We start from the raw sequence: 27216 nt of genomic DNA on the forward strand, positions 1-27216 counted from the left end.
TTTTGATCTGATGGTTGTACTAACCATCAGATCGAAATCCGCGCGGAATCCATCCGCGGTGACGTGTCGCGCCCTCTGACATCATCCCCAGGCTCCAGCACCATTGTGTTCCCTAAACACCCACAGCACAAGTTGGCTGTTATCTTGTGGACTTCCCTGGAAGCTTTATCATCAGATTGGGACTGCCCTGCCACTGGAACATCTTCTGGACACACTTACCTGCTACATGCCTGCTTCATCCACCATCTTGTAAGTGTTTTTAACCCCTTTAGGTGATATTAAAAGTTTTATATTTCTGCACTTAGAGGCACCTTGTTTGTTTTTCTGTTTTTATGACTCCTAGAGGCAGAGGCATGATGGGATTTGCAGTTTCACCACAGCTGGAGGGCCGAGATTGCCCACCCCTGCCCTAGGCGAAACCTAATTTTTCCACCCCCTTGTCTCCACCCCCTTTACCCTGCCCATGTATACCCCATCTTTTTAATGAAGCGTCCATCAGTGCCCATAAAATGCAGCCTCACCAGCGCCCATCAAACACAGCCTACCAGTGCCCATTAATGAATGTTTGCTTGCTTCCATTAATTCTAGAGTCAGGACACAGTCCTCCGTTGCCGCTGCGCCTCAGGCACTATGTGCAAATGGAGCGGCGGCTGCCTGCCAATGCTGAGACTTAGTTGCTTGCTGCAGAGAGAAGAGAGTAGGAACACCAGTGGCCGGACGCCCTAGGCAGCAGTGCGCCCTAGGGAGAAAGGGAGAAGTTTTTGCGGGTCCAGGTGGGATGTGTACTTGTAATGATCCTCCTCACAGAAGTCACAGGTGCAGGCAATGAATATAGCAAGGTAGAAAAAATAAATATTTTTTCTGGGCAGCCGCACACACAATCGTTGCCTATTGGTAAAAACAGCACTACAAGCCACAGCAACAGCACACTGGACAGCTGACGCGTTTTACACTATTCCTAGGTGGCTGCCTACTTTGCCTAGAGCTAGCACCATCCCTGTTTGTATCACTTGACCCTCAATTTTAGATTGTAAGCTCTAACGAGCAGGGCACTCTGATTCCTCCTGTATTGAATTGTATTTTAACTGTACTATCTGCCTTCAAGTTGTAAAGTGCTACGCAAACTGTTGGTGGTATATAAATCCTGTATAATAATAATAATAATAATAATAATAATAATAATAATAATAATATAAGTCCTCTATAGTAAACTATTAATAATAATAATATCATACCAAAATATCATTTTTTTCTCATTTATACCTGTTCAGCCTTAAAGGGGTTGTAAAGGTAAAAATGTTTTCCCCTAATTAGCTTCCTTTACGTTAGTGCAGTCCTCCTTCACTTACCTCATCCTTCGATTTTGCTTTTCTTACAGTAATGAAAGGCTTTCTCCCTGGTGTAGAGTCTCCCTTGGACTACAGGAAAGTCATGACGCCCACTAACACACAGTTTCTTTCTCTATCTGCAACGTAGAGAGCGTCCTGATTCTCCTTTAGTCCAAGGGAGGGGGTGAGCACGACACTCCACACCAGGGAGAAAGCCTCATATTACTGTGTGGAGTTACAGACAGAAGAACAGGAAGTGAGGATTTCTCAGAAGAAATAAGGACATTTAAAAGCAAAATGGAAGGATGAGGTAAGTGAAGGAGGACTGCACTAAGGTAAAGGAAGCTATTTAGGAAAACATTTTTTACCTTTACAACCCCTTTAAGTCATTGAGAAATGGCCAAAGACAGGGTCTATTGAAATTTCGGAATAGGACTATAACAAGCATTTTTCACAAAAAACATTTTTGTTTATCTCAGATTTCACTGGGGTTTGTTATGTTATATGCAAACAACACTTATCAGAATTTTTAAAGCGGAGTTCCACCCAAAAGTGGAACTTCCGCTTAATCCACTCCTCGCCCCCTTACATGCCACATTTGGCATATAATTTTTTTTGGAGGGGGAATGGGGGCTTCAGTAGGAGTGGGACTTCCTGCCCCACTTCCTCCCTTCATCCAGGGACCACTTAGGCGATGCATCATATCGCCTACGGCCATTGCCTGGGACACATCACAGGTCCCAGGCGATCGCCTGTGCACTCAGGGAGCGCTGCATCGTTCGCGCATTCGCAGTGAGTGCCCGGCCGTGAAGCCAAAAGCTGTCACGGCCGGGTGCCCACAGTGACAAGGGAGGCGCGGCGCTGGACCGTGGAACAGGTGAGTGTGAGTGCCCGACCGTCAAGTCAAAAGCTGTCACGGCCGGGTGCCCACAGTGACAAGGGGTGGCACGGCGCTGGACCGTGGAACAGGTGAGTGCATGTTTATTAAAAGCCAGCAGCTGCACTTTTTGTAGCTGCTGACTTTAAATAAACAAAAAACGTCTGGAACTCCCCTTTAACAATCCAAAAGGAATAATACGAAAATAAAAACGAAGTTGCCCTTTAAATGGAAAAAGGAAGGGTGAATAATTCGATATAACGTCACAAGGTATCACTGTGCATGCATGTGTGAGATAAGATGACATCTACAAGGTATTTTAGAAATAAACACAAACCACCTTTCTCTGTTCAAAATAAAAATTTTTGTTTCCATAACCATCCAGGAGAGGTTTAGCGGCAGCGTACCATGAAAAGGAAACAGTCGTTAAATGGCATATTGTTCTAAAACAGCATTTTCCCATTTCACAGTCTGGTAAACTCACCCCATGTGACGGGTAGGAGATCCAGCCCAACTCCCCTTGAATTGCTTTCGAATCCAGCAGATTAACTACAAAAGAAGAGGGAGAAAAAAAGAAATAAATAAACAGAATGGGATGCGATATCTGTCTGTGTCCAGTTAACCTTCAAAAGACATGTTTATTTGTCGTCCCGCAAAGGATTCCATTTTTTCAGGTGGTCTCGAGGACCAGAAAGGAACAGACACGTGACATGGGCAGACTCACTTACTCTGAAACAACAGTCCTGCAAAGGCCCCATATGTTTTTAAAACAAACACTCAGCGTGATCCGGGGAGGAATTCTGCTCTAAATTATTAACAGATAAAAAGGGTGAAGTAAAGTTATTAATTAGATACGTGTAGCAGTTCTTTTGCCAAGCACACCTTATACAATGAACCAGGGGTCTGAAAACAGGTTTTGATGCCTCGTTCCGTCTTTGACCTGAAATGTTTATCACCAAGGAGGCTCTGATCGCTCTGCCCAGTAAAATAATACGCTTATTTATAATATGAAAAGGCCAAGGACCTATGACGTTAGTCTTGGTTTATGAACAATTTAGGGATGGGCACAAGAAGTATTTTATTAAGGACTTTGGCTTCCCAGGGCTTTTGCCTGGTGGGGGGCACGGAACATCATGATGCCAACAGAGCTTACTTATTATTGTGTGTTTTTATTGATACTGAATCTATAAACAACTTAAAGCGGAATTCCAACCACAATTAGCATTTTTTAAATGTATGTCCTTTCATCATGCGTTTTTATAATATAAATCTGGTCACTTACTATTTTACAATCCGCCGCCGATCCGCATAGATATTCAAAAAAGATATAGCTAGATTCATAAAGATTTACGCCGGCGTATCAGTAGATACGACGACATAACTCTGAACCTGCGCCGTCGTAAGTTTAAGTGTATTCTCAAACTGAGATACACTTAAACCTAGCTAAGATACGACAGCCTGCGCCGTCGTATCTTAGGGTGCAATATTTAGGCTGGCCGCTAGGTGGCGCTTCCGTTGAGTTCGGCGTAGAATATGTAAATGCCTAGATATGCCGATTTACGAACGTACGTGCACCCGTCGCAGTAAAGATACACCGTTTCCGTAAGAGATACGTCTCGTAAAGCTGCCCCCTAGCTGGCCTAGTCAATGTTAAGTATGGCCGTCGTTTCCTGTGTCGCGTCGAAATTTTAAAAATTTACGTCGTTTGCGTAAGTCGTCCATGAATGGGGCTGGACATCATTGTTCACTTCGAAACCAATACGTCCTTGCGGCGTACCTTGGAGCAATGCACACTGGGATATGTACACGGACGGCACATGCGCCGTTCGTAAAAAACGTCAATCACGTCGGGTCACCACACATTTACATAAAACACGCCCCCCATCCTAATTTGAATTAGGCGCGCTTAAGCCGTCCCCATTTACGCTACGCCGCCGTAAGTTAGGAAGCAAGTGCTTTGTGAATACAGTACTTGCCTATCTAACTTACGGCGGCGTAGCGTAAATATGATACGCTACTCCGCCTTAAAGATGCGGCGGTCTTTATGAATCCAGCTAATAGTTTATAAAACTATGTCTACACGGTTGTCATTTTGCTTGTGGGCATTGTGAAGCCTACAAGCACTTACTTCCTGGAAGTCTTGGATGGGGAGTGATAATTGGACAGCGCACTGCATCCTGGGAAATGATGACACACATTTCCCAGGAGCATTAGAGGGAGATGATGTCAGAATCCTAGGTGGATCCAAAGGCAGATTTCGTGGGACCGCATAGCAACAAGCATTTCTAGATGAGTAAAAAAAAATTTTTTTTTTTTTTTTTTTACTTTTTTAGGTCTAATGAGCACAATAATGAAAAACAAATTTTGGGATGGAAACTCCACTTTAAGAACAAATGATTCTATTTCTTTCAATAGCGCCAACCTTTGGAAATATATTGTAAACTGCTAGTGAGTAAAATACATTAATAAATTACTGTGGATATACTATGTTTATTTTTTGTGTAGGGTATATTTTCAGTCCAAGATGCCAGAACAAGCTGCTACAGATTTAGCTGGTACATTTGGCACAACTGATATTCAGTGGTAACATAAAACTTCACATTTAGGTTTTTGGCGTGAAAAATGTTTGTAGGGCTACAGGGAGAGCCAAAGGTGTTAAGCCCCATACACACTATCAGTTTTCCTGCTGGTTTTCTCTTCAGGTTTACCAAAACCATGTAGTACAAGGACCTGCCTGATTGCATTCAAATTGAAACGCTTAAGGTTTGACCTCATATTAGATGGTTTTGGTAAACCTGAAGAGAAAACCATCAGGAAAACTGATAGTGTGTATGGGGCTTTACTGTCTGGGCACTGTGTTCTCCATCCAGACTAAGTGGCTTGTAGGTAAAAACACATACAATTCGACCCGGTAGCTAGTAAGGCGGTATAATTATTATTTAAATCCAATAACTAAAATCTCATACAAGCGTTAACATGTTAATGTCATTTCAGAAGTAATTTTTCTAAAGCTGAACTGTGGGCAATTTTTTTATTTTCCCTTGCAGTGGGACTGTGCCTGTACTGCACCGGTTAACTGCAATTTTTTTTTCTAGGGGAGATGAGAGTGGCTATATACTTACCTAATCCTCTGATCCTCCCAGTACAAGACTGGTCCAGCACCCCTGCGCTCCAGCAGTCTAAAATAGTGGACTGTTCCTGACGTCATTACATCCAGAGCAGGCTCCATAAACCAGGAACAGTCCACCTCCGGACCGTGGGGAAGCCCCGTTTTCCAGGAGATTGAAGGATCAGGTGAGTATAAAGTTTCAAAAAAAGTCCCTGCACCTTTTTGGCAGCGAATCCAATACGATTTCAGCTATACAACTGTATGGCTAAACTCGCATTGCACAGACATCACATGTGATCGGCACCTGCGGTGCGGGTGCGAATCACATGCAATGTCTAAGATCGCACAAGTGGGAACCTAGGCTTAAGGTTTTTAAGGCTATTTTTACACTGAGGTGCTTTTCAGGCGTTTTATCGCTAACAATAGTGCCCGTAAAGCACCTGAAAAGCGCCTCTCATGACTCCCCAGTGTGAAAGCTTTCACACTGGGGAGTCATGAGAGGCAATTTTTAGGTGCTTTACAGGCACTATTTTTAGCAATAAAATGCCTGAAAAGCACCTCAGTGTAAAAATAGCCTTAAAAACCTTAAGCCCAGGTTCCCACTTATGCGATCTTAGACAGTGTTGCGCTTTCACACTGGGGCATTGCACTTACAGGACAGGTAAAAAAGTCCTGCAAGCAGCGTCTTTGGGGTGGTGCAGGAGCGCTGTATACACCGCTCCTAAACCGCCCCTGTCATTGAAATCAATAGGCAGCTCTGTCGAAGCGCTTGAAAAACACTTCGGCAGCGGCGCTTTTTGGGCGCTTTTAACCCCTTGTTAACCCCTTCTTTAGGGTTAAAAGCACCCCGCTCCCACCCGCACAGCAGCAGTAAAGCACCGCTAAAACAAGCGCCGCTTTACCGCTAGCGCTGGGCACTGTTCAAGTGTGAAAGGGATCTAAAGGAGAAGTCCAACCAAAGCTTGTTTGGCTGTACTTCTCCTATGGATCACAGGAGTGATCATTTTGCACTCCTGTGACCTGTTTTCAGCAGAGAGCGGGCTAAAGTCCGCTCTCTGCTGACGTTACTAATTTCAGTCCAGGCACCACGTCATCCCAACAATGGGAGTCTGGATGTGCCAGGTGCCTGGACTGACACCCATCTCAGCCTCTCAGTGAGCCATTGAGAGCCTGAGACGGTCGCTCCGCCCACTCCACAGCTCAGCGCTCCAGTGAGCGAGGAGGGAGAAGAGCAGAGAGCTGTGACTGACAGTCAGCAGCTCTCTGCTCACAGAGCTCTAAAAATCAAGTGATCAGCGATGTTCGATCGCATGGTTCACAGTGCAGAGGTGCCGGGGGACAGATGCAGCATTGGACCCATGCTGCACCACCTAAGTATGAATGGGAAAAAATAAGCATTTGCTTCTCTTTTAAACCTACAGCATTCATTAAACGTATATCTGACAAACCTGACATGAATGAATGGTCTTTTTTTAGGCACTTCCTATTATATTGTGACTCTGCTCACTTCCTGTCCCCTAATTGTGCTTGGACAATGTCTAGTGGAATTCTGATAAAAACTCCAAGTAGCAATTTCCACACATACTCAATGCAGGCAGGTTCCATTGTTATCACCATCAATAAACCTGCCATAGGAAATGCTATGCAGCCATTGCTGGAGTGCCTATAGACATGAAGTGGCTACAAACAGGCTGAACGAGATCTGCACAGCAAAGAAAGGTGAAAACGAGTTTTGTATTAAAAAAAAGGCAATTTTTCATTAAATACAGTGCTTTGATATATAAACAATATGGTTTGAGTTTGGGTTTACTTCTACTTTAATCTCATTGTTAAAATGACAGTTCACCAAGCAGCCAGGTGGACTGGTGTTTTCAAGAGAGGGGCCTTAGAGCTCATACAAGTTGGGACTTCTAGAATTCCACCCAGGGGACACAGAGCTCCTAGAAGGGGAATTTCTATTGCTAATTCCAACAAGACTGTTCCAGACGGAATACAGTTGAGGATTTGTTATTTTTGCAGTGTGCATAGACAGGAAAGTTGTCATCATCTGTTGTTTTTCAAGTCCCATAATCCCCTTTCCCTATAAAAGTTGTTTTCCCCAATAAGACAACAAAAACAAGCCCATGGACTGATTTCTGTCTCAGAATGAGAGTTGGAAAATGCATGTTGCCTGGCTGTGAAGGAATCCAGTGGCACTCTAGGGGGTAGCGCTACACTTATGTAAATAGTACACTACAGTACAAACAAAAATAATGTGTAGTTAGTAAGGCAAATACATCTAAATTCAACGTTCAGCCTCTTGCAATTGTGTGAAAAAAAAAATCTGCGTGCATGCAGTAGACATGCGCTCACTGAAATATGTTGTTTTCGGAATTTCAGTTTCATCCGAAAAACATTTTTTTTTAGTTACTCCCGAAATAATTTTTTATTTATTTATTTTGTTAAGTTGAAAATGCATTCGTACACAAATCCAGATGAATTAAGGTCGAATCTGTCAATTGAAGGCTTATGGTGTCTGTTGAATGTTCTAAGAAGATTTGACGAATCAACTAAACTGTACAGCGCCGCAATCGTACATTTTTGGTTGAATGCTCCGCCCACAAGCTATAGTAGAATTCTAATGTTGTTTGACTAGTAATAATTATAATTATTAATTATTGTTACTAGTCAAACAACATTAGAACTCTTCTATAGCCTATGGGTGGAGCATTTGCATGTAAATGTCCGCTCACAGCGATCGTATGTTTTTAGCTGCTTCGTTGAATCTTGTCTCTATAATGTCGAATTTTTTATTTTTTTATTGTTTTGTTAAAGCGAACGTGAAAGTCCCAGAAATTCAGACAAAAATGCGTTCTGACTATAATAAATGCACACGTCTATGCAGTGTACATGGTAACACACACGTGTAGGCCTGAATGAACCTACAGGGGGGATTTACTAAAGCAGATGCACACAAAATCTGGTAGAGCTGTGCATAGTAACCAATCAGCTTTTTGGTTGAATTGGCAAAGCTTAATTGAACAAGCTGATGTTAGAAGCTGATTGGTTACTATGCACAGCTGCACCAGATTCCGTGTACTGCAGTTTTAGTAAATCCCTCCTATAGAGTTTCCTTTTATCTTTCATACAAGACCTTAGTGCATATATGTCATCCAGATACATAAGAAATAATGGTATTTCTACCTGACATGCATGTAGCTGGCCAACTAAGACCTGTCCTAGGTTGCTAATGTGACTTACATGCATATACAGCTAGACCTGCTAATAACCTTAATTCAATTTATATGCTCATATAAAAGAAGAGCTATTTACTGTGACTTGATATGTGGATGTCATGTAACAGTTGTATATTGTGTTCACAGAAGCAAACAGGGAAAACATGCCTTTTAAGATTTGTTGTGTGACTGTAAGGTAAGCTCAAGACCCAGCATAATTGAAACGAGAAAGCATAGAGGCGTACCTCCCAACTTTTTAGCATTGAACTGCGGGACATTAAAGTTGTTGAGCGGGGGCCGAGGACCTCCTCTTCACCTTTTCTATTTCCTGAAAATATCCTCTCTTGCGGAAACGCGGGAATTCGTGCCAGTTGGGATGTATGTAGAGGTAAGCTTTTATTATTCAGCAGGAGTCTTGGCCAATCACAGCCAATCTCACATTGAGCAAAAGCAAGAGTCTTAAGCCTTGTACACACGACCGAGGAACTCGACGGGCGAACACATCGTTTTCCTCGTCGAGTTCCTTGTTAGGCTGTCTAGGAACTCGACAAGGCAAGTTTCTCCATTCCCGTCGAGGAAATAGAGAACTTGCTCTCTTTTTGGCTCGTCAAGTTTCTCAACAGTTTCCTCGGCGAAAATGTACACACGACCAGTTTCCTCGGCAAAAAAATATCTCCCAGCAAGTTTCTTGCTGGTTTTTGCCGAGAAAATCAGTCGTGTGTACGAGGCTTAACACTGATTCTGTCTGGAAAATTCACAGCACACTGCTAGAATTCATTACACCAGAGAGAGAGAGGAACTGAACAGACACACCAGTCAGAGTTCTGTTTTATGGAAGCAAGTGGCCAAAATAGGTATTTAATACAGTAATATATGTTCCTATTGTTAATAATGTGATTAGAACTGTATACTGAACTAGTTATGTGTTCACTTGTAGTTCCACCAAACATCACAGCAAATGGTCAAACAAGCAAACGTGCTATCAAACATTAGAGCAAATGTTCAAACTGCAAACAGCAATGTAGAGCGAGTAAAACTATTAATTAAGCCGCAGAGAGATCATAAAGTGTTTAAATAACTTAAAGTGAGAGTACAGATACTGAAGAAAGAAATATATCTACCATTTTATGCAGAATGACAAGATTGAACAGTTGAACCGCCATTTGTTATACTTTATTTAACACGTGTTTCTACATGGACTGCCTGCTGCGAAATTGTCAGGCCCTGTACAAACGATCATTCCAAACTGATGAAAACGGACTGAAGTTCAGTTTCATCGGTTCACCGATGAAGCAGACTGATGTGCGTACACACCATCAGTTCAAAAACCGATCAAGTCCAACGCGGTGACGTAAAACACAACGACGTGCTGAAAAAAAACGAAGTTCAATGCTTCCAAGCATGCGTCAACTTGATTCTGAGCATGCGCGGGTTTTGAACCAATGCTTTTGCGTACTAACCATCGGTTTTGACCGATCGGTCAGGCATCCATCAGTCCGATTTTAAAGCAAGTTCTAAAACTTTGGTCTAAAGGACAAAAGTCCGATGGGGCATACACACGGTAGGTTTGGACTGAAGAAAATGAACTTCAGTCTGCTTTCATCAGTTTGGACTGATCGTGTGTACAAGGCCTCAAGCCTCATACACACAACCGAGTTTCTCTGCAAAAACCAGCAAGAAACTTGCTGGGAGATATTTTTTGGCCGAGGAAACCGGTTGTGTGTACGTTTTCGTCAAGGAAACTGTCGAGAAACTCGACGAGCCAAAAAGAGAGCATGTTCTCTATTTCCTTGACGGAATGGAGAAAATTGGCTTGTCGAGTTCCTCGACAGCCTAACAAGGAACTCGACAAGGAAAACGATGTGTTTCGCCCGTCGAGTTCCTCGGTCGTGTGTACGAGGCTTCAGTGTTATATATGAAGAAAAGCTGAAGTTAATAAAGAAGTTATCTCAATAGTTTGGTGTGCTCTTTAAACCTACTGCTTCCATAGAACGGCGCCAGAGGAATTATAGAGTAACAGATAGTCTTGTTTGGACTAAAAGAGCAGAGAAATCAAAATTCTTCTAATGCCACAGCACATAAAGGCACTTCATAGTGCTGCGCCTGCCACAATGCATTTTCATGCAGCAAAAATACAAGAGTTTTTCTGCATCAAGACATCAAAAAGCGTAAATCGTAAGCATCATTAATAAGCATAATAAAAAAATCTAATTAACAAAACTACAGTAATAAATAATATTCAAGGGATGACTCAAAATGAATGAGAACAGTGATAGCGAGAATTCCAAACACACAACTAGATGTTGAAAGTTTTCCGGTAAAACTTGTCCATATGCTTTGACATAAGAAGCCTTACAAAATGTAGCACCCTCTGTTATAATACAATTCCTCTTTGATAGAGTTAAAGGGTTAAATTGCTGCCCTTGAAGTATAGAACTAATATCCTCTACCTGCTGATATCAGTCAGGATTATAAGTGCATTTTTTCATGTTTTTTCAAATGTAATATCCTGAATATACCGACAAATCTTTAAAGCTTTCCACAGATACAACCCATAAAAATAATGATATTGCTTATGGAAGTATTTTACCTCTAACATAACCACTAACAGTGCATATCTGAAACAAACGGAGAAATCGATAATGTTGTCGTATCAGTAGCAGTAGGCAGTCAGAACACAACGCCGCAATCAAATGAAGGGAATACACCCAGTGCTTCCTTTGTAGAAAATCAATGGCTCTGTTCTTTTTCATTAGTGGGACATGGAGACATTGTATACAATCAATATACATCATGAGACAAAATGACAAGGAGGAAGGATGACTTTACTACTTATCACGGTACTGACATGCTGTACCTCCTAACATTGAATTTACTGTATGTTATTTGTGTTCTCTTTTTGCACTCACAACATTTCTCCATTGATTTACTTATTCTGAAAATGATTCATTTGGCTTTCCTCTTATGGGCAAAATAAATATTGTCAGATAAAACAGAGCTGGATACCTATGGAGTTGACATATCTATGTCCGTGTAGGTGAGCAACGCAAACTCAAACTTTTTTTTTTCAAATCAATTTTCTGATTTTCTTACTCTGAAAATGCTGAGTATTACATTTGATATAGGAAGGAATTTTTTTCCTTGTCAAAATATTTTATTATGTGATTCAGAAAAAATTGTACAAATAACATATAGCAAATACATTACAGAGGGGAGAAACTCTGTTGCACTTTTACAATAGTATATTAATCGAATGAAAATTAAATGAATACAGTATTTAATAAAATGTTTAGTTACTATCGATAAGGCCTCGTACACACGACCATTTTCCTCGACAGAATCCATCAAGAAACTTGCTGGCAGAGCATTTTTGCAGAGGAAAACGGTCGTGTGTATATTTTTCGTCGAAAAACTGTCGTGGAACTCGACGAGCAAAAAAGAGAACAAGTTCTCTTTTTCCTCGTGTGGGAGTCTCAATTTCCTCGTCGTGTTCCTCGTCGGGCTGGTTTACGAGAAACATGTTCGTGTGTATGCTTAGAAACCCACGCATGCTCAGAATAAAGTATGAGACGGGAGCGTGCCTTCGGTAAAAGTAGCATTCATAATGGAGATAGCACATTTGTCACGCTGTAACAGACTGAAAAGCGTGAATCGTCTCTCACCAAACTTTTACTTAACACGCAGTAACATGAGATTAGCAAAAGCAGCCCCAAGGGTGGCGCCAGTGGAATCGAACATGTACATGTTGTACGTTACCGCGTTTGAGAACGACGAGATTTTGTCTTGACAGTGTGTACGCAAAGAAATCTTGTCAAGATTCTCGACAAGCCTAACAGGGAACTCGTCGAGGAAAACAATGTTTCTTTTACGACGAGTTTCTCGGTCGTGTGTACAAGGCCTAACACATAGACAGGAAACTATAAAGCGATTCCCAATACAATAACTTCTTGTATCAATAAAATTCATAAGTTAGAATTTCAGTTAGTACAAATAAATATCAAGCTAATAATAAGAGTTTCGAAAACATAATAGTGAATCAAAACTAAAAAGAAGTAGAAAGAAAAACCGAAACAAAGAGAGGGGGGGGGGGGTAAAATAAAGGAGTCTGCAGGACTAGGCCGAGATCCACTGCCACCAAATGAAAAGTGTAATAAGTATTCACAATGAGAAAGGATTTTTTTTAAATGTGTGCTCTCTACCTTTTCTTAATTGTTTGATTCTCTTCTTCCATCTTTTCTTTTATGTTTTTAAATATCCCAAATCCTTGGGACAGCTCAGTTTAAAAAGGGAAGTATGGGAATTGTTTTTTTTTTTTAATCATACTTATTTAGGTGGATGTAGCATTGGTCCAATGCTGAATCTGTCCCCTGCCGGCACTAACACTGAGAACCGAGTGATCAAACACCGCCAATCACTCAGTTCTTAGAGCTCACTGAGCATAGAGTTGGTGACTGTCAGTCACTGGCTCTCTGGTCTTACCCCCCAACACTCACTGGAGCACTGGGCGAATCACCGTACTGTCTACATCAGTTCAATTACTGGCTTTTGCGGGTGTGATTGCGGTAAAGAGAGGCAGAACAGGGATCTGCCTTTGTAAACAAAGCGGATCCCCATTCTGAAAGGGGAGGAGAGAGAGATCAGATGTTCCTAGTGATCGGGAACAGCGATCTCTCTCTATTCCCAGTGAGTCCATCCACCTGACAGTTAGAAAGCACCTCCCTAGGGAACACTTAACCCTTTGATCACAACTAGTGTTAACCCCTTTCCTGCCAGTGCCATTTATACATTGATCAGTGCATTTTTTTAACACTGACCACTGTATTGGTGTCACTGGTCACCAAAAAGTGTCACTTAGGGTCAGATTTGTCCGCCGCAATGACGCAGTCCCGCTAAAATTGCAAATCACCGCCATTACTAGTAAAAACAATAAAATAAACAAAAAGTCCCTGAATCTTTCCCCTATTTTGTAGACGCTATAACTTTTGTGCAAAGCAATCAATATACGCTTATTGCAATTTTTTTACCAAAAATATGTAGCAGAATATATATTGGCCTAATCCGATAAATACATTTGTTTTTTACATATTTTTGGGGAATATGTATTATAGCAGAAAGTAAAAAATATATATATATTTTTTTAAATTGTAGGTTTTTTTGTTTACAGCACAAAAAATAAAAATTGCAGAGGTGATCAAATACCACCAAAAGAAAAAAAGGGGAAAAAAGTACATCAATTTTGTTTGGGTACAGCGCTGTACGACCTCGCGATTGTCAGTTAAAGTAATGCAGTGCCGTATCGCTAAAAATGGCCTGGTCAGGAAGTGGGTAAATCCCAGCCTGAAGTGGTTAAAGACCTGCAAAGGATTGGAAACCCACAGGTACCAGTAAAATGTTTAAAGTAAAGAGGTGATTTACTAAGGGTAAATAGGCTGTTTACTTTGCAAAATAATTTTGACTTTGCAAGGAAATTTTCCCTTAAGCCCCAAACACAAGAGCTGAATATTGTCTGAAATCAGCAGGGTCCGTAGATACCAGCCAACATTTGACCCATCACCCATGTGTACAGGTCCTTGTTTGACAGAACAATCTTACGGCTGGTTTCTGTTGAAGGAGCTAGCTGGAAAAACAGCAGCTGATCGGCATCCAATCAGCGCTTTCAGCCAATGACTGCAAGCACTAATTGGTGTGTTCTAGCGGGGGGTCCCCCTGTCAGAACACAATAGCTCAGTTCGGAGATTAATGTACTAAAGTCATATTGTTAGTACAGGACCTCCTCGTGAGCTCCTCAGTTTTATGTCGATCAGCCCAGCCCGTGTGTACCAAGCTTAAGATTAGTTAATATGATGAATCTCTGCTGAATTCCATCATCCAATTGTGTGCAATTAAGAACACTGTTAGGAACTCTACAAAGCTGCTGCTCCATTTTTCTGGTGTTAAGCCATCTTGTTAATGTGTTACACCAAAGTCATAAAGAATCTGTGACACTTTTGCTTTTGACAGTGACTTGTGTGTCAAACTGAGGTAGTTGTAAAAATGTGCCAATTTTACAATGTGGCCCAATGAATGTGCCAAATTCAAACTAAAATACCAACAATTCGTAAATTAGGAAAGTGGAGCTATTTACGATAAACTCTCTTTTGGTCAGGCAATTGGGTATTCTTTGCAAATGAAATGTCACAACATTTACTAAACTCTTTTGAAAATTCTCTAGCAAAGTACAACTTCCCATGCAAAGCGAACAGCCTATTTGCCTTTAGTAAATCAACCTTATTGTGTGGACATGATTCACCAATGTCACTATCAGGAAGCCAGTTTATAGCGACTATTGCATATGCTTGAAGAAGTACATGTAGACAGGAAGTGGTTGAAGTCTGCTAAGAGTGCATGAAAGTAGATGGTCTGTAGGGGCCCCAGAAAGTCTCCATGCCCCCTGCCAAGATGAAGAGAGCCAAAGAAGACATACAGACTGGCAGCAGGCCAACATGAAAACAGCAAAAACAGAGGAGAACTGCAGGTACACTCCTCAGCTATTGCAAGCCTTTCTGCCATTCATAGTGCCATATTGCTGCCAATTATGCCCCAATTAACCACCCTGCTTTCAGGCCTTCCTAACTAGCACGTCTGTATGCACTAAATAAGTTCTGATATCTGTATTGAATTGAAAAATAAAAGCAGAGACAGATATCAGACATATATGTACTGTATTTGCAATGCAGGGAAAACATTGGGTGGTGTGTATGGGGGTGTGGGGATAATACCTCTGCTTCTTTTTTTGCTGAGATGTAGGTTCCAAAGCCACCGTGAAGAAAAAATCCCACCAGGCCTCCTTGGCATCTCATAAAAAATATTTTTTAAGTGAGACCATGAACAAACAGTGCTTTTGGGACTTTGTCAGGGAGGCTGTACCCTGGTGCCATGTCAGGTAGGTTGTATGAGGCTCCTTTATTTCTAATGGCAGCTACGGTCCCAACATGACAACTGCCCTTCTATGTGAAGTATGTAGCTGCTGGCTTTTGTCCCTGAGCTCCTGTCCAACTGTCACCTCTCACACTAGTAGCATAAGGCAGAGGAGTCGTTTTGGAGGATGTCCCTTTATTCACATATAAAAGAAAAGAAATGTGGAATATGGTGCCAAGACCCAGGGTGCACACCAGCAGAATAGCAGATGTAACGCAATGCCAAAGTCTGTTGAGTACAATTCAGAAATTGAGGAAGGAGGACATGTATTATGTTGGAGGTGGTTTTGTCAGAGGGGTGTGGGATTGTATTAGGATGAGAACGTCATTTTTGCTTGGGAAGCACCCTGTGCATTTATTACTCTTGATTTCTGCACTTGCATTGTACACACCTCACCCTAGTTCTCTGTGCATCACGCAATCTTAACCGACAATAGAATAGGCTCAGGTCTTTATTAACCAAACCCCATAATGGTCCTCCCACCATTAGCACAATTTGGTCACATCAGCCATTGGCCATAGAGCAGTATACATGCCGCATAATTCCTCTTCTCAGAATGCCCCAGGTCTTTCAAAATACTAGCAGTGCCCCAAGTCCACTTCTATTTTTTATTGCCAGGTAGGCATGTTAGGAATGGCGTCAGTAAGAGCTGCAGATTGCACCCTAATATGACATTGTTGGAGCCAGCCACGCATGTGTGCCATTCGTCTTCCAGGCTGGCTCTCCTAGGCACTGCTCAGCCATGTTTTCTTTTTTTTTAAAGATTTTTATGGCTGTGGCTACAAATAGGAGCATTATTTTGTGGGTGTGGTTTAAAGTGGGAGTGGTCAGTAGGGTGTCCCCAATTGTCATCTTGAAAATCTGGTGCTCTGAGGCCCCGTACACACGACCGAGTTTCTCGGCAGAATTCAGCCAGAAACTCGGTCGGAGCTGAATTCTGCCGAGAAACCCGGCCGTGTGTACACTTTCGGCCGAGGAAGCCGACGATGATCTCGGCGAGGAAATAGAGAACATGTTCTCTATTTCCTCGTTGTTCAATGGGAAATTTCGGCTCGCCGAGATCCTCGGCGGCTTCACAAGGAACTCGACGGGCAAAACGATGTGTTTTGCCCGTCGGGTTCCTCGGACGTGTGTACGGGGCCTCAGTATAAAAACAAAATGGCATCCAGAAATACAACAGTAAAGAATTGTACAGCTATTCATGTCAGAGATCTACTACACACACTGTAGCCATTGTTTGCAAAGTGTATCTAGTAAAGCAAAATATGATTTCTATATAAATGTAAATGGTTTGTACTTGGCAGCTTTACACATAAAAGCCTGTGCCAAAACTAAGTGTTGTTTGGTACATAAAATGTGGAGAGTAATATTAATTCAAGAAAAATAAATCCTAACAAAACATTATTTTGGCAACTTAATCTCTATGTCATTGATTTGAATTTTGAATGCACATTAACCTCTTCCCCTGCTAAAGTGATTCCTATCCTGTCATACGTTGGACTGGAACATTGTACCTCTAGAACATTTCTGGCTATTGTGACTTTACTTGGTCTAGCCAAGTGCAACTTATAAAAGAAAAGTGTCTCTGTTGTCACAGTGATTGAAGAAAATAATTACTAAAGAACTATGGTTCTATAAAGAATGGAAACGTCAACACATGATTGGTCATGAGCTGCAACTATAAAGCCGACTACAAACCGAAATGTATTTTTACAGATTTAATCTGTAAGATTGCTATCATTTACAAACCTAGTTAAAGAGTAGGATGAAATCCACCCTAAAATAGCATAAATGTATAAAAAAAAAGAAGCAGGGCTTTAAAGGTGCCCATTCAGAAAACACACTATATTGTTGTTTAAACTACAAAGATTTTATTGAAACAATAAACAGGAAAACATTAAAAGCACAAGGATAATCAAGTCCTCAAAAACATATAAAGGCTGGCTCAGTCTAACTTTATTCCATTATCGACTTTAACCACTTAAGCCCCGGACCAATATGCTTCTAAATGCCCAGAGGCGTTTTTACAATTCGGCACTGCGTCGCTTTAACAGACAATTGCGCGGTCGTGCGACGTGGCTCCCAAACAAAATTTGCGTTCTTTTCTTCCCACAAATAGAGCTTTTTTTTAATGGTATTTGATTGCCTCTGCGATGTTTATTTTTTGTGCTATAAACAAAAATAGAGCGACATTTTTGAAAACATTTTTTACTTTTTGTTATAAGAAAAATTTAATAAACAAAATTTTAGTCAAACATTTAGGTCAAAATTTATTTAGCCACATGTCTTTAGTAAAAAAAAATCCCAATAAAAAAAAAATTAGCTTCCTAGCGGCAACAGTGACACTAATACAGCAATCAGAAAAATGATCGCTTAGTGACACTGGCAATAGGGAGTGAAAGGGTTAACTAGGGCGGTGATCAAGGGGTTAAAACTTTATTAGGGGGGGTACGGGGCTACCCTGGACCTAACACTAACTGGCTGTCACACTAACTGTCACACTGACACTAAATGCAGTGATCAGTACATATGATCACTGCATTCAGTGACAGTGTGACAGGGGGGTGGGGGGGGGGTGATCGGAAGGGGTTAAGTGTGCCTATGTGTGTGGTGTCAGTGTAGTGTTGCTGCGACTTACTGTGTAAGTCTTCTCTCATCTCGGCCGTTTGAAAATACCGCCGAAATGAGAGCTGCATCACTTCCTCTGCCTATGTTTACATTTTACAGGCAGAGGAAGTGACACGGCGGAGGCTCGCGGGATTGGCTGGGAGCGATCACGAGGGGAAGACAGAAACGAACAGCCGCCCCCTCGATTCGGATCGCTCCCGCAGGTAAGCTGCCCGCCGCACGCAGCGGAGGGGTCCCGATCAGACCCCCGACCCGCTAGAAGGCAAGGACGTATATATACGCCCTTCTGCCTGTACGTGCCATTCTGTGGACGTAAATAGTGGCCTTAACATGTTTCGCCATGATTGGCTTCAGCAGGAAGCACTACCAGAAACCAGAAACACCAACCAACTTCCATATCATTTCCAGGTTCTGTACTTCTTAACCCATTATGAGAAAACACCATACATAAAAGACAGATGGTTCGAAGAGACAATCCATGAATGTGTGCTTTAAAGTGAACCCATGACCAGTATATGGTACACCACAGAAGGAGTATAAAGGACCAAAATAAGTGAATAGAGAGATTTTGTTAATATAAACTCAAGAGAGTGTCCCATTCATTTGTGCGTCTGCCCTTGTTATTGAGTTTGGATAAATGATTAATTAAAGGTACTGCACAATTTTAAGATGGTCGGCCACATGACTCCAACTCCTTGAACCAGTCGGATTTTCAACACTTTTTTACAACCTTCCTTATACCCTTTCACACTGGGGCGGTTTGCAGGCGCTATTGTGCTAACTTGACACAGCGTCTGTTGGCAGGTGCGCTGGCAGGACGGAAAAAATGGCCTGCTAGCCACATCTTTGGAGCGGTGAAGGACCGATGTGTATACCACTCCTCCACCGCTCCTGCCCATTGAAATCAATGGGACACTGCGGCTGTATCGCCTGCAGAGGCGCATTACGAGTGGTTTTAACCCTTTATCGGCAGAATAGCGCCATGAAATGTTTGCTGTGTCATAATACAAAGCATCATGGTCACTCTATGTGTGTATCCCTTTACAGCTGCCTTAATAGCTTGGGGAGAGGCAGTTGGGAGGCAATAAAAATCTTAACAGCTTGTTTTTACTCCCCTCCAACCATAACTATCTATAAACTAGACCTACAGTATGTGTAACGCTTGTGAATTACTTTTCTTGAAATCATATTTCTTTCTTTCGGCAAAGGTTGAAATTCCAGTCATTCTCCTGCTTTATAAAGCTGTCCTATTGATTCCAATAGCATCTTCCCATCTCATTTCAGAAAGGTGAAGCAATTGATCACAACTTGGCAGATTATAACAAGCAGGGTTGCCAACCTCCCACAGCATTTTTTACTGACAAAACATAGAAATTTACTGACGGAGCCAACCTGAAACATTACAGTACAGTATTGTTGACCATGATGCTTTGTGGAGCCATTCAAAACCATTCGGAAATGCTTGGTAAACCTTGGAAATACTCAGTTCCCAAGCCTTTCCAAGGTTTTCCGAGTTTAGCCAAGCTGTCCTCGGGCCTTTCCGATAGTTTCCGAGGCTCTCCGGCACCCCCCACCTCTGGCCACATGTGGTATTGTATGCCATTGAAGTCAATGCGGAACTAATTATTTTAGTTTCCATTGACTTCTATGGGGAAACTTGCTTTGGTATGCGAGTACTTTGGATTACGAGCATTCTCCTGGAACGCATTATGCTCGGAATCCGAGGTTCCACTGTACCATTTTATATAAAAGAGCTCCTTGTCATTCTGTGCCCAGGTACAAATGAAACTTTGACTGTATTTGTTCTTGCAGTATATCAAACTATCTAACAGTATTTCAGAATCAGAAGCAGAGCTGGGCAACTGCTAATCTATAGATGCTAGTAGCAATCTGTAATACACATGATTTAATAAAACTTACAGTATAAAGATAAAATGAACAGACTAATTATAACTTTCCCACAGGTTGTACAAGGACCAAATATCGTTTGGATGCCAAATGTGGTATATTAATACAGCTAAAATGAGCAACAAGGGACCCAGCGACAAATTTCCCATGTTCTGTTGTGGCTTACAAAATGTTTATGGCATTAGAGACTAAACACTTTTCAAATTTGGAGTTTCATAAAAGCAACGACCCATGATTCAATTATGCAGATAAGGTTTATTACAATAAAAAAAGTTAAGCATAATATGAAGACTCAACAAGTATACACTGCATTGTGTTTTGGGTGGCCACACAGCATAGCCAAAATGAAATAGATTGTGCAAAAGGAATTTGCATTAGAAAGATAAATATCCTGAGTGTTTCCTGGTCACAAGTTTTTAACGCTCTTTAGATGTATTAGGTTCCTCTGCCTGGACAAAGAAGGGACAATGTTGTGTAGCACTACCCCGTAGGAGCTGCTGGTTTAGATTTGGGCCTGCCGTTACCTCACTGTTCCTTGCGCTCTTCTCAGGGGTTCTCCTTGAAGAGGTGGTTAAAGAAAGAAAAGTCTGCACCAAACACCCAGTCTCTTTTTCTCCCTCCTGCAAAGAGGGTTTTTATTAAAGCAAACTTCAGAAAAGAGGGATGGAGGTCATGGGCGTCCGCTGAAATTTTTTCAGGGGAGGGGGGGGGGGGGGGGGCGGTCGATTCAGCAGCAGGGATACACAGTCGCATTTAACTCTTTCTTCAAACGCTAGCGGGGGTTAAATGCGCCCCACTAGCGACCGAATAGCGCAGCTAAAACAATAGTAAAGCGCTTTACCAATAACGTGGCCAGCTGGCAGTGTAAAATAGCTCTTGAGATAATTCAGCTTCACTCCATGCCCATATAAATATAGCCTAGAGAATGTAAGACCCCCTTCAGCACAGATGGACCCCCCCTTCAGCACAGACCCCCCCATTCAACACAGATGGACCCACCATTCAGCACAGATCCCCCCATTCTGCACAGACCCCTCCCTTCAGCATAGCTGGACCTCTGCCTTCAGCACAGACCCCCCTTAAGCACAGATGGACCCCCTTTAAGCACAGACCCCCCTTTAGCACAGATGGACCCCCTTCAGCACAAGCCCCCCCCTTTCAGCACAGACACACCCTCCCCCCCCCCCATCCCATTCAGTACCTCAGATCAGCCATCAGCGTGGCACAGCATGTTCCCTCCCCCTGTGTACACAAAAAAACTGGAGGGGGAGGCGGCTTCACTCTGCTCGCTGTGCCTGTGTGAATCCGGCCTGGACCGATGAGACAGCCCACGGCCGCGAGAGAAGGGGTTGGTTGGTCAGGTGCAGTGGTGTCACTTACCAGACCACCCCCCGCCCCCCCTGCAATGCCACGGCCAGCAGCTCGCCTCTCTCTCCCTGTTCTAACCTGCCTGTCACCACGGAGCTCTTCACTCTTCAACACCCTCTTGCTTTTCCAGGGGGGGTCAATTGCCCCCCCTTGCCCTATGGAGCGGATGCCCATGATGGAGGTTTAGGGAAGATTCAGGCACCTTACTTGCGAATCACGAATATTCTCTTAGGTCCAGAGGAACAACTGTCTCCACTCTGGATTCAGCGATCATCGGATAGGCCCACTCTCACTGGCCTAGCAGCCGGTGCGATACTCGAGCAAAAGATAGTCTCTGCCACAGACTTGGTGAAAGTAGAATTGTTTCAATGGTCTCTGCCACAGACCTGTGTAACCACGCACTGGGTTAACTTCTAAAGAAAGAACACAGCTCACAGTGCCAGGATCTCTCAGCCTTTCCAGCAGCACTGTGAGGTAAATTTTGATCCGGATGCACCCTACAATTGAGTCCCAATTGCTTGGTCCCTTCCAGCAGGCAAGGCGACCCAGGATCATCCCTGGATCAGTAGGCCCCAGAAGCTCCTGGGCCTACATCTTAGTAACGGAGCCTCAGGCCAACGTGGCCCCGCAAAACATCCCTGAGGCCAGGAGGGCCCTCAGGTCTGGATCAGGCAAAACCGACCCCACAAAATGGTGTCTGTCCCTTAAGGACCCTCTCGCAGAATGCACAGCACGCCACGCCACGCCCCCTGAGCCACTTCTGAAAAAGGAATAACCAATACATTCAACCTGTTGCCTTTCCAACCTTGACCAGTGGTGACAGTGACACCTAATGTCAAGTGGAAAACCGTGCAGCCCAGCTGAACTGAAACAGAACCATAATTTCAATACAATCTTTCTGAGCCAAACTATTGCTCAGACAAACTAAAATTGTAACATATAACACCCACTCATTGGCAGCAGGGTGCTACAGTTCTATATACACCTCTGGGATTATACATTTTTGTTGGAATTTAGGTCCACTTTAAAGTAGAACTAAAGGCATTGTGTGGCTATAGTAAGGAAGTGTTACAACACCTGCAATGTTTTTGCCATCTGTATAACTTCTTGTGCCATAGCCAAAACAGGAAACGAGAGGAAATCCCACCAAAGTGAGGGAATCCCAGGGTGTCACCAGGGCCACCAAAACGAGTGTCGCCTTTGGAAGCTATCCGCATACACACGATCGGAATTTCCGACAAGAAGTGTTCGATGTGAGTTTTTGGTCGGAAATTCCGACCGTGTCTAGGCCCCATCGGACATTTTCTGTCGGAAACAAAAAAGTTTTATCTCTAGTTATACTTTAACCACTTCAGCCCCGGAGCATTTGTCAGCTTAAAGACCGGAGGTCTTTTTACAATTTGGCACTGCGTCGCTTTAACTGACAATTGTGCGACGTGGCTCCCAAACAAAATGTATGTGCTTTTTTCCCACAAATAGAGCTTTCTTTTGGTGGTATTTGATCACCTCTGCGGTTTTTATTTTTGTGCTATAAACAAAAAAAGAACGTAACTTTTGATAAAAAAGCTATATTTTCTACTTTTTGCTATAATATATCCCCAAAAAATATATATAATTTTTTTTTTCCTCAGTTTAGGCTGATACGTATTCTCCTACATATTTTTGGTAAAAAAAAAACGCAATAAGCGTTTATTGATCGGTTTGCACAAAAGTTATAGCGTTTACAAAATAGGGGATAGTTGAACTCCTGCCCATTGAAATCAATAGGCAGACCCGCGGTACCGCCAGCAATACGGCACTGTAGCGGCACATTGCGGCGGTATTAACCCTTTCTCGGCTGCTAGCAGGGGTTAAAAGCCCCCCGCTAGTGGCCGAAATGTGCTGCAAATCCGACGGTAAAATAAAAGAGACTCATGTTGACAAAACAAAAGTTGCTGACCAAGTATAAAGTCTGCAACTCACTTTAAATAAAAGTCATTGATCCAAAATCCCTTTAACATGAAGACTTCAATAGCATAAAAAAAGCACAGCTCCAAACAAAATAGTTTTTACGGACTTACGGTTATGCAGTAAGCACAGTTTAGACTTTGTGATAAAAGCCAATAATAGCAACACATTTCAAATCTTAAGCCGGTATTGTTGGTTATGACCAAGAAGATATTTTTCCCATAAGGATATATTTAGCCAATGGCAAGCTGTCAACTCAGAAACACAAAGCCGTATATTTTTGGCTGAGTGTCCGCTTATTTCTAAATTTTTTATTTCTGAAATTACAATAATAAAATATTTTATTACAGGGCTTTACTGGGTATCCCTTTCCTACTACACACTGCAAGCAGAGCAATTAATAAAAATAGGAATACTGTATTACATTATACTTCTTTTTTATAGAAGAAAAAAAAAAATAATTCGAATTCTGCATTGTAAACTGATGTTCAGTGCATGACAGTTCAGATTTGTATCTTTTCATTTCTATTTTTATTTGAACTTTACATATTGCTTTACACATCCAGAATTGATTCAGTGTTAATACATTTCTTTATCAATGGCTCAATTTGAAAGGCCCAGCTTTGTGACAGATGTACGTTAACCACTTGCCAACCACGCCATGTACATTTACATGGGCAGAATGGCACGGCTGCGCAAAGTAACGTATATTTACGCTACTTTGAATTTGCCCACGGGACCCACGGACTTGATGTGCGCCGGTGTTCCGCGATTGTGTCACGTAGTGGCAGAACGGGGAGAGGCCAGTGTAAACAAGGCTTCTCCCTGTTCTGCCTAGTGACAGGACACTGATCGTCTGCTCCCTCTTTTCGGGAGCAGTGATCAGTGTCGTTTCACAGTAAGCCACGTCCCCACACAGTAACAATCACTCCCTATGACACACTTAACCCCTTCCTAGCCCCCTAGTGGTTAACCCCTTCCCTGCCAGACACATTTATACAGTAATCAGTGCATTTTTATAGCACTGATCTCTGTATAAGTGTGAATGGTCCCAAAATAACATCAAAAGTGTCCGCCATAATGTCGCAGTATCGATAAAAATCGCTGATCGCTGCCATTACTAGTAAAATAAAATAATAATAATAAAAATGCCATAAAACAATCCCCTATTTTGTAGACGCTATAACTTTTGCGCAAACCAATCAATAAACGCTTATTGCGATTTTTTTTACCAAAAACTTGTAGAAGAAAACGTATCGACCTAAACTGAAAAAAAATAGCTTTTTTTTTTAAAAAAAATTGCTTTTTTTTTAAAAAAAAAAATTGCTTTTAAAAAAAAAAAAAAAAAAAGGGGATATTTATTATAGCAAAAAGTACAAAATATTGCATTTTTTTTTCAAAATTTCACTCTATTTTTGTGTATAGCGCAAAAAATAAAAACCGCAGAGGTGATCAAATTCCACCAAAAGAAAGCTCCATTTGTGGGAAAAAAAGGACGTCAGATTTGTTTGGGAGCCACGTCGCACGACCGCGCAATTGTTAGTTAAAATGACGCAGTGCAGAATCGCAAAAAGTGGCCTGGTCTTTGACCAGCAAAATGGTCCGGGGCTTAAGAGGGGTGTCCTATTTTTGTGTATCCCTTTGTAAAACTATTCCGTTATTTTTTTTACATTTTAGAATGGGGTGCCTTGAGATTGTGCAAAGTTTTAAAGGTGCCTTGAGTGAAAAATACTTGAGAAATTCTGGTCTAGAGTTCCCCTTCAAATAAAGCAACAATTTCCTGAAACACTTTTTTTTTTCTCCCATTTGACCAAAGCGTCTCTTTAATTCAATTCTAATTAATAATGCAAACATAAAGTCATTAAAACACAATAATGAAAGTGTTCTTATAGTAACATTTCAAGAACAGTTACGGAATATGATGTTGTTGTTCATTAAAAATGAGTGGCTTTATTGCCTGGCAATAGAAAAGAACAATAGGCCAGTAAATGGAGTTATGTATAAATGGAGCAACAAATCACTACCAATCCCCCTTCCATTCTAGAACTGCCTTGTTCGCAGTGATTTGTGCAGCTCCTCTACGAGCCACATGGCATGGTGCCGGCACTGCTGTTTATTAAAATGAACTTCTCTGCCTCTTGGGTTACTCCTTCATGCTCGGGACTGGTGGGGGCTTTTCCAGCCAGTGAAAGAGAAATGTAATTAGTCGCTTCAGTTCATGTATGTGCCAAGCCATAGGAATAAATCTGCGCTCACAAATAAATGGTTTGAATTGAAGCACAGAGTGCCGTGAAGTGTGCGCTGCTCTCTACGCTCGCTGATTGTATTAGAAGTTAATATAATTTTGTACGATGAAAACATTCCAACAGCTTGACAATTTCCTTCAGGCAGATAGTAAATAAAAAATGCAATGCGATTTCTTAACACTGAGGAAAAATGCCAAAATAACACTTTAAAAAGTGTATCTACAGTAAATGTGATATGCGAGAAATAAACAATAAGTAATACACAAATATTCAGAGTATATAAAAAAAATTATAAAGCCTTCCTAAAAGGTCCCCAAGCACAAAAGTGAGTGATTTGGACAAAATATCATCATTTGCACCTTGTGTGTTAACCACATTTTATTATAAAAAACTTACAACAGTTAATTTTTTTTTGCATTATTTGTTGTAGGTTTGCATTGACATAATACACCAGTTCACACTTCTCTACTCTCTTTCTCTCTATTTCACTCTCTTTCATTCTCTCCCTCCTTTGCCCCCCAATATCTATGCGAAAAACTAAAAGCCCACAACCACAATCGCGTTCTGCGATCCACCAACCAAAATCTACTCCAGATACCGAAAGCCAGATACAAGTCCAAAGGAGAACGAAGATTTGCAGTCCAAGGACCTAGACTATGGAACGCTCTACCGACCTGCATCCGATCGGAGATGAACTACCTGGCCTTCAGAAGAAAAATAAAAACCCATCTCTTCTGAGGGCAAAAGGGTACTCAGGGAATGGATACTAAGCGCCCAGAGTGATTCAGTTTGCATGTGTTTCGCTATATAAGTTTCTTTCTCACTCTCATTCTCACTTTAACCACTTAAGGACCGGACCAATATGCTGCTAAATGACCCAAGGGGTTTTTACAATTCGTCACTGCGTCGCTTTAACAGACAATTGCGCAGTCGTGCGATGTGGCTCCCAAACAAAATTGGCGTCCTTTTTTCCCCACAATAGAGCTTTCTTTTGGTGGTATTTGATCACCTCTGTGGTTTTTATTTTTTGCGCTATAAACAAAAATAGAGCGACAACTTTGAGAAAAATGCAATATTTTTTGCTTTTTGCTATAATAAATATCCCCCAAAAACATATATCAATTTTTTTTTCCCTCAGTTTAGGCCGATACGTATTCTTCTACCTATTTTTTGTAAAAAAAATCGCAATAAGCGTTTATCGATTGGTTTGCGCAAAATTTATAGCGTTTACAAAATAGGAGATAGTTTTATTATTTTTTTTTTTTTTACTACTAATGGCGGCGATCAGCAATTTTTTTCGTGACTGCGACATTATGGCGGACACTTTGGACAATTTTGACACATTTTTGGGACCATTGTCATTTTCACAGCAAAAAATGCATTTAAATTGCATTGTTTATTGTGAAAATGACAGTTGCAGTTTGGGAGTTAACCACAGGGGGCGCTGTAAGAGTTAGGGTTCACCTAGTGTGTGTTTACAACTGTAGGGGGGTGTGGCTGTAGGTCTGACGTCATCGATCGAGTCTCCCTATAAAAGGGATCACTCGATCGATGCAGCCGCCACAGTGAGGCACGGGGAAGCCGTGTTTACATACGGCTCTCCCCGTTCTTCAGCTCCGGGGAGTGATCGCGA

The 27216-nt window shown here is 41.9% G+C and overlaps 1 protein-coding gene across 2 annotated transcripts in view; it reads right to left on the minus strand.

The window, feature by feature from the left end:
- The window catches only part of EPHA3 (EPH receptor A3), a 481147-nt gene that overhangs the window by 408956 nt on the left and 44975 nt on the right, over positions 1–27216 (minus strand). For both annotated transcript variants that reach the window (XM_040338731.1, XM_040338730.1), the window contains exon 2: positions 2690–2754. In XM_040338731.1, the coding sequence (XP_040194665.1) occupies positions 2690–2754 (65 nt within the window). The remainder of the gene's footprint in view (positions 1–2689; positions 2755–27216) is intronic.

Source organism: Rana temporaria, chromosome 2, assembly GCF_905171775.1.
Source record: "Rana temporaria chromosome 2, aRanTem1.1, whole genome shotgun sequence".
Lineage (NCBI taxonomy): Eukaryota > Metazoa > Chordata > Amphibia > Anura > Ranidae > Rana > Rana temporaria.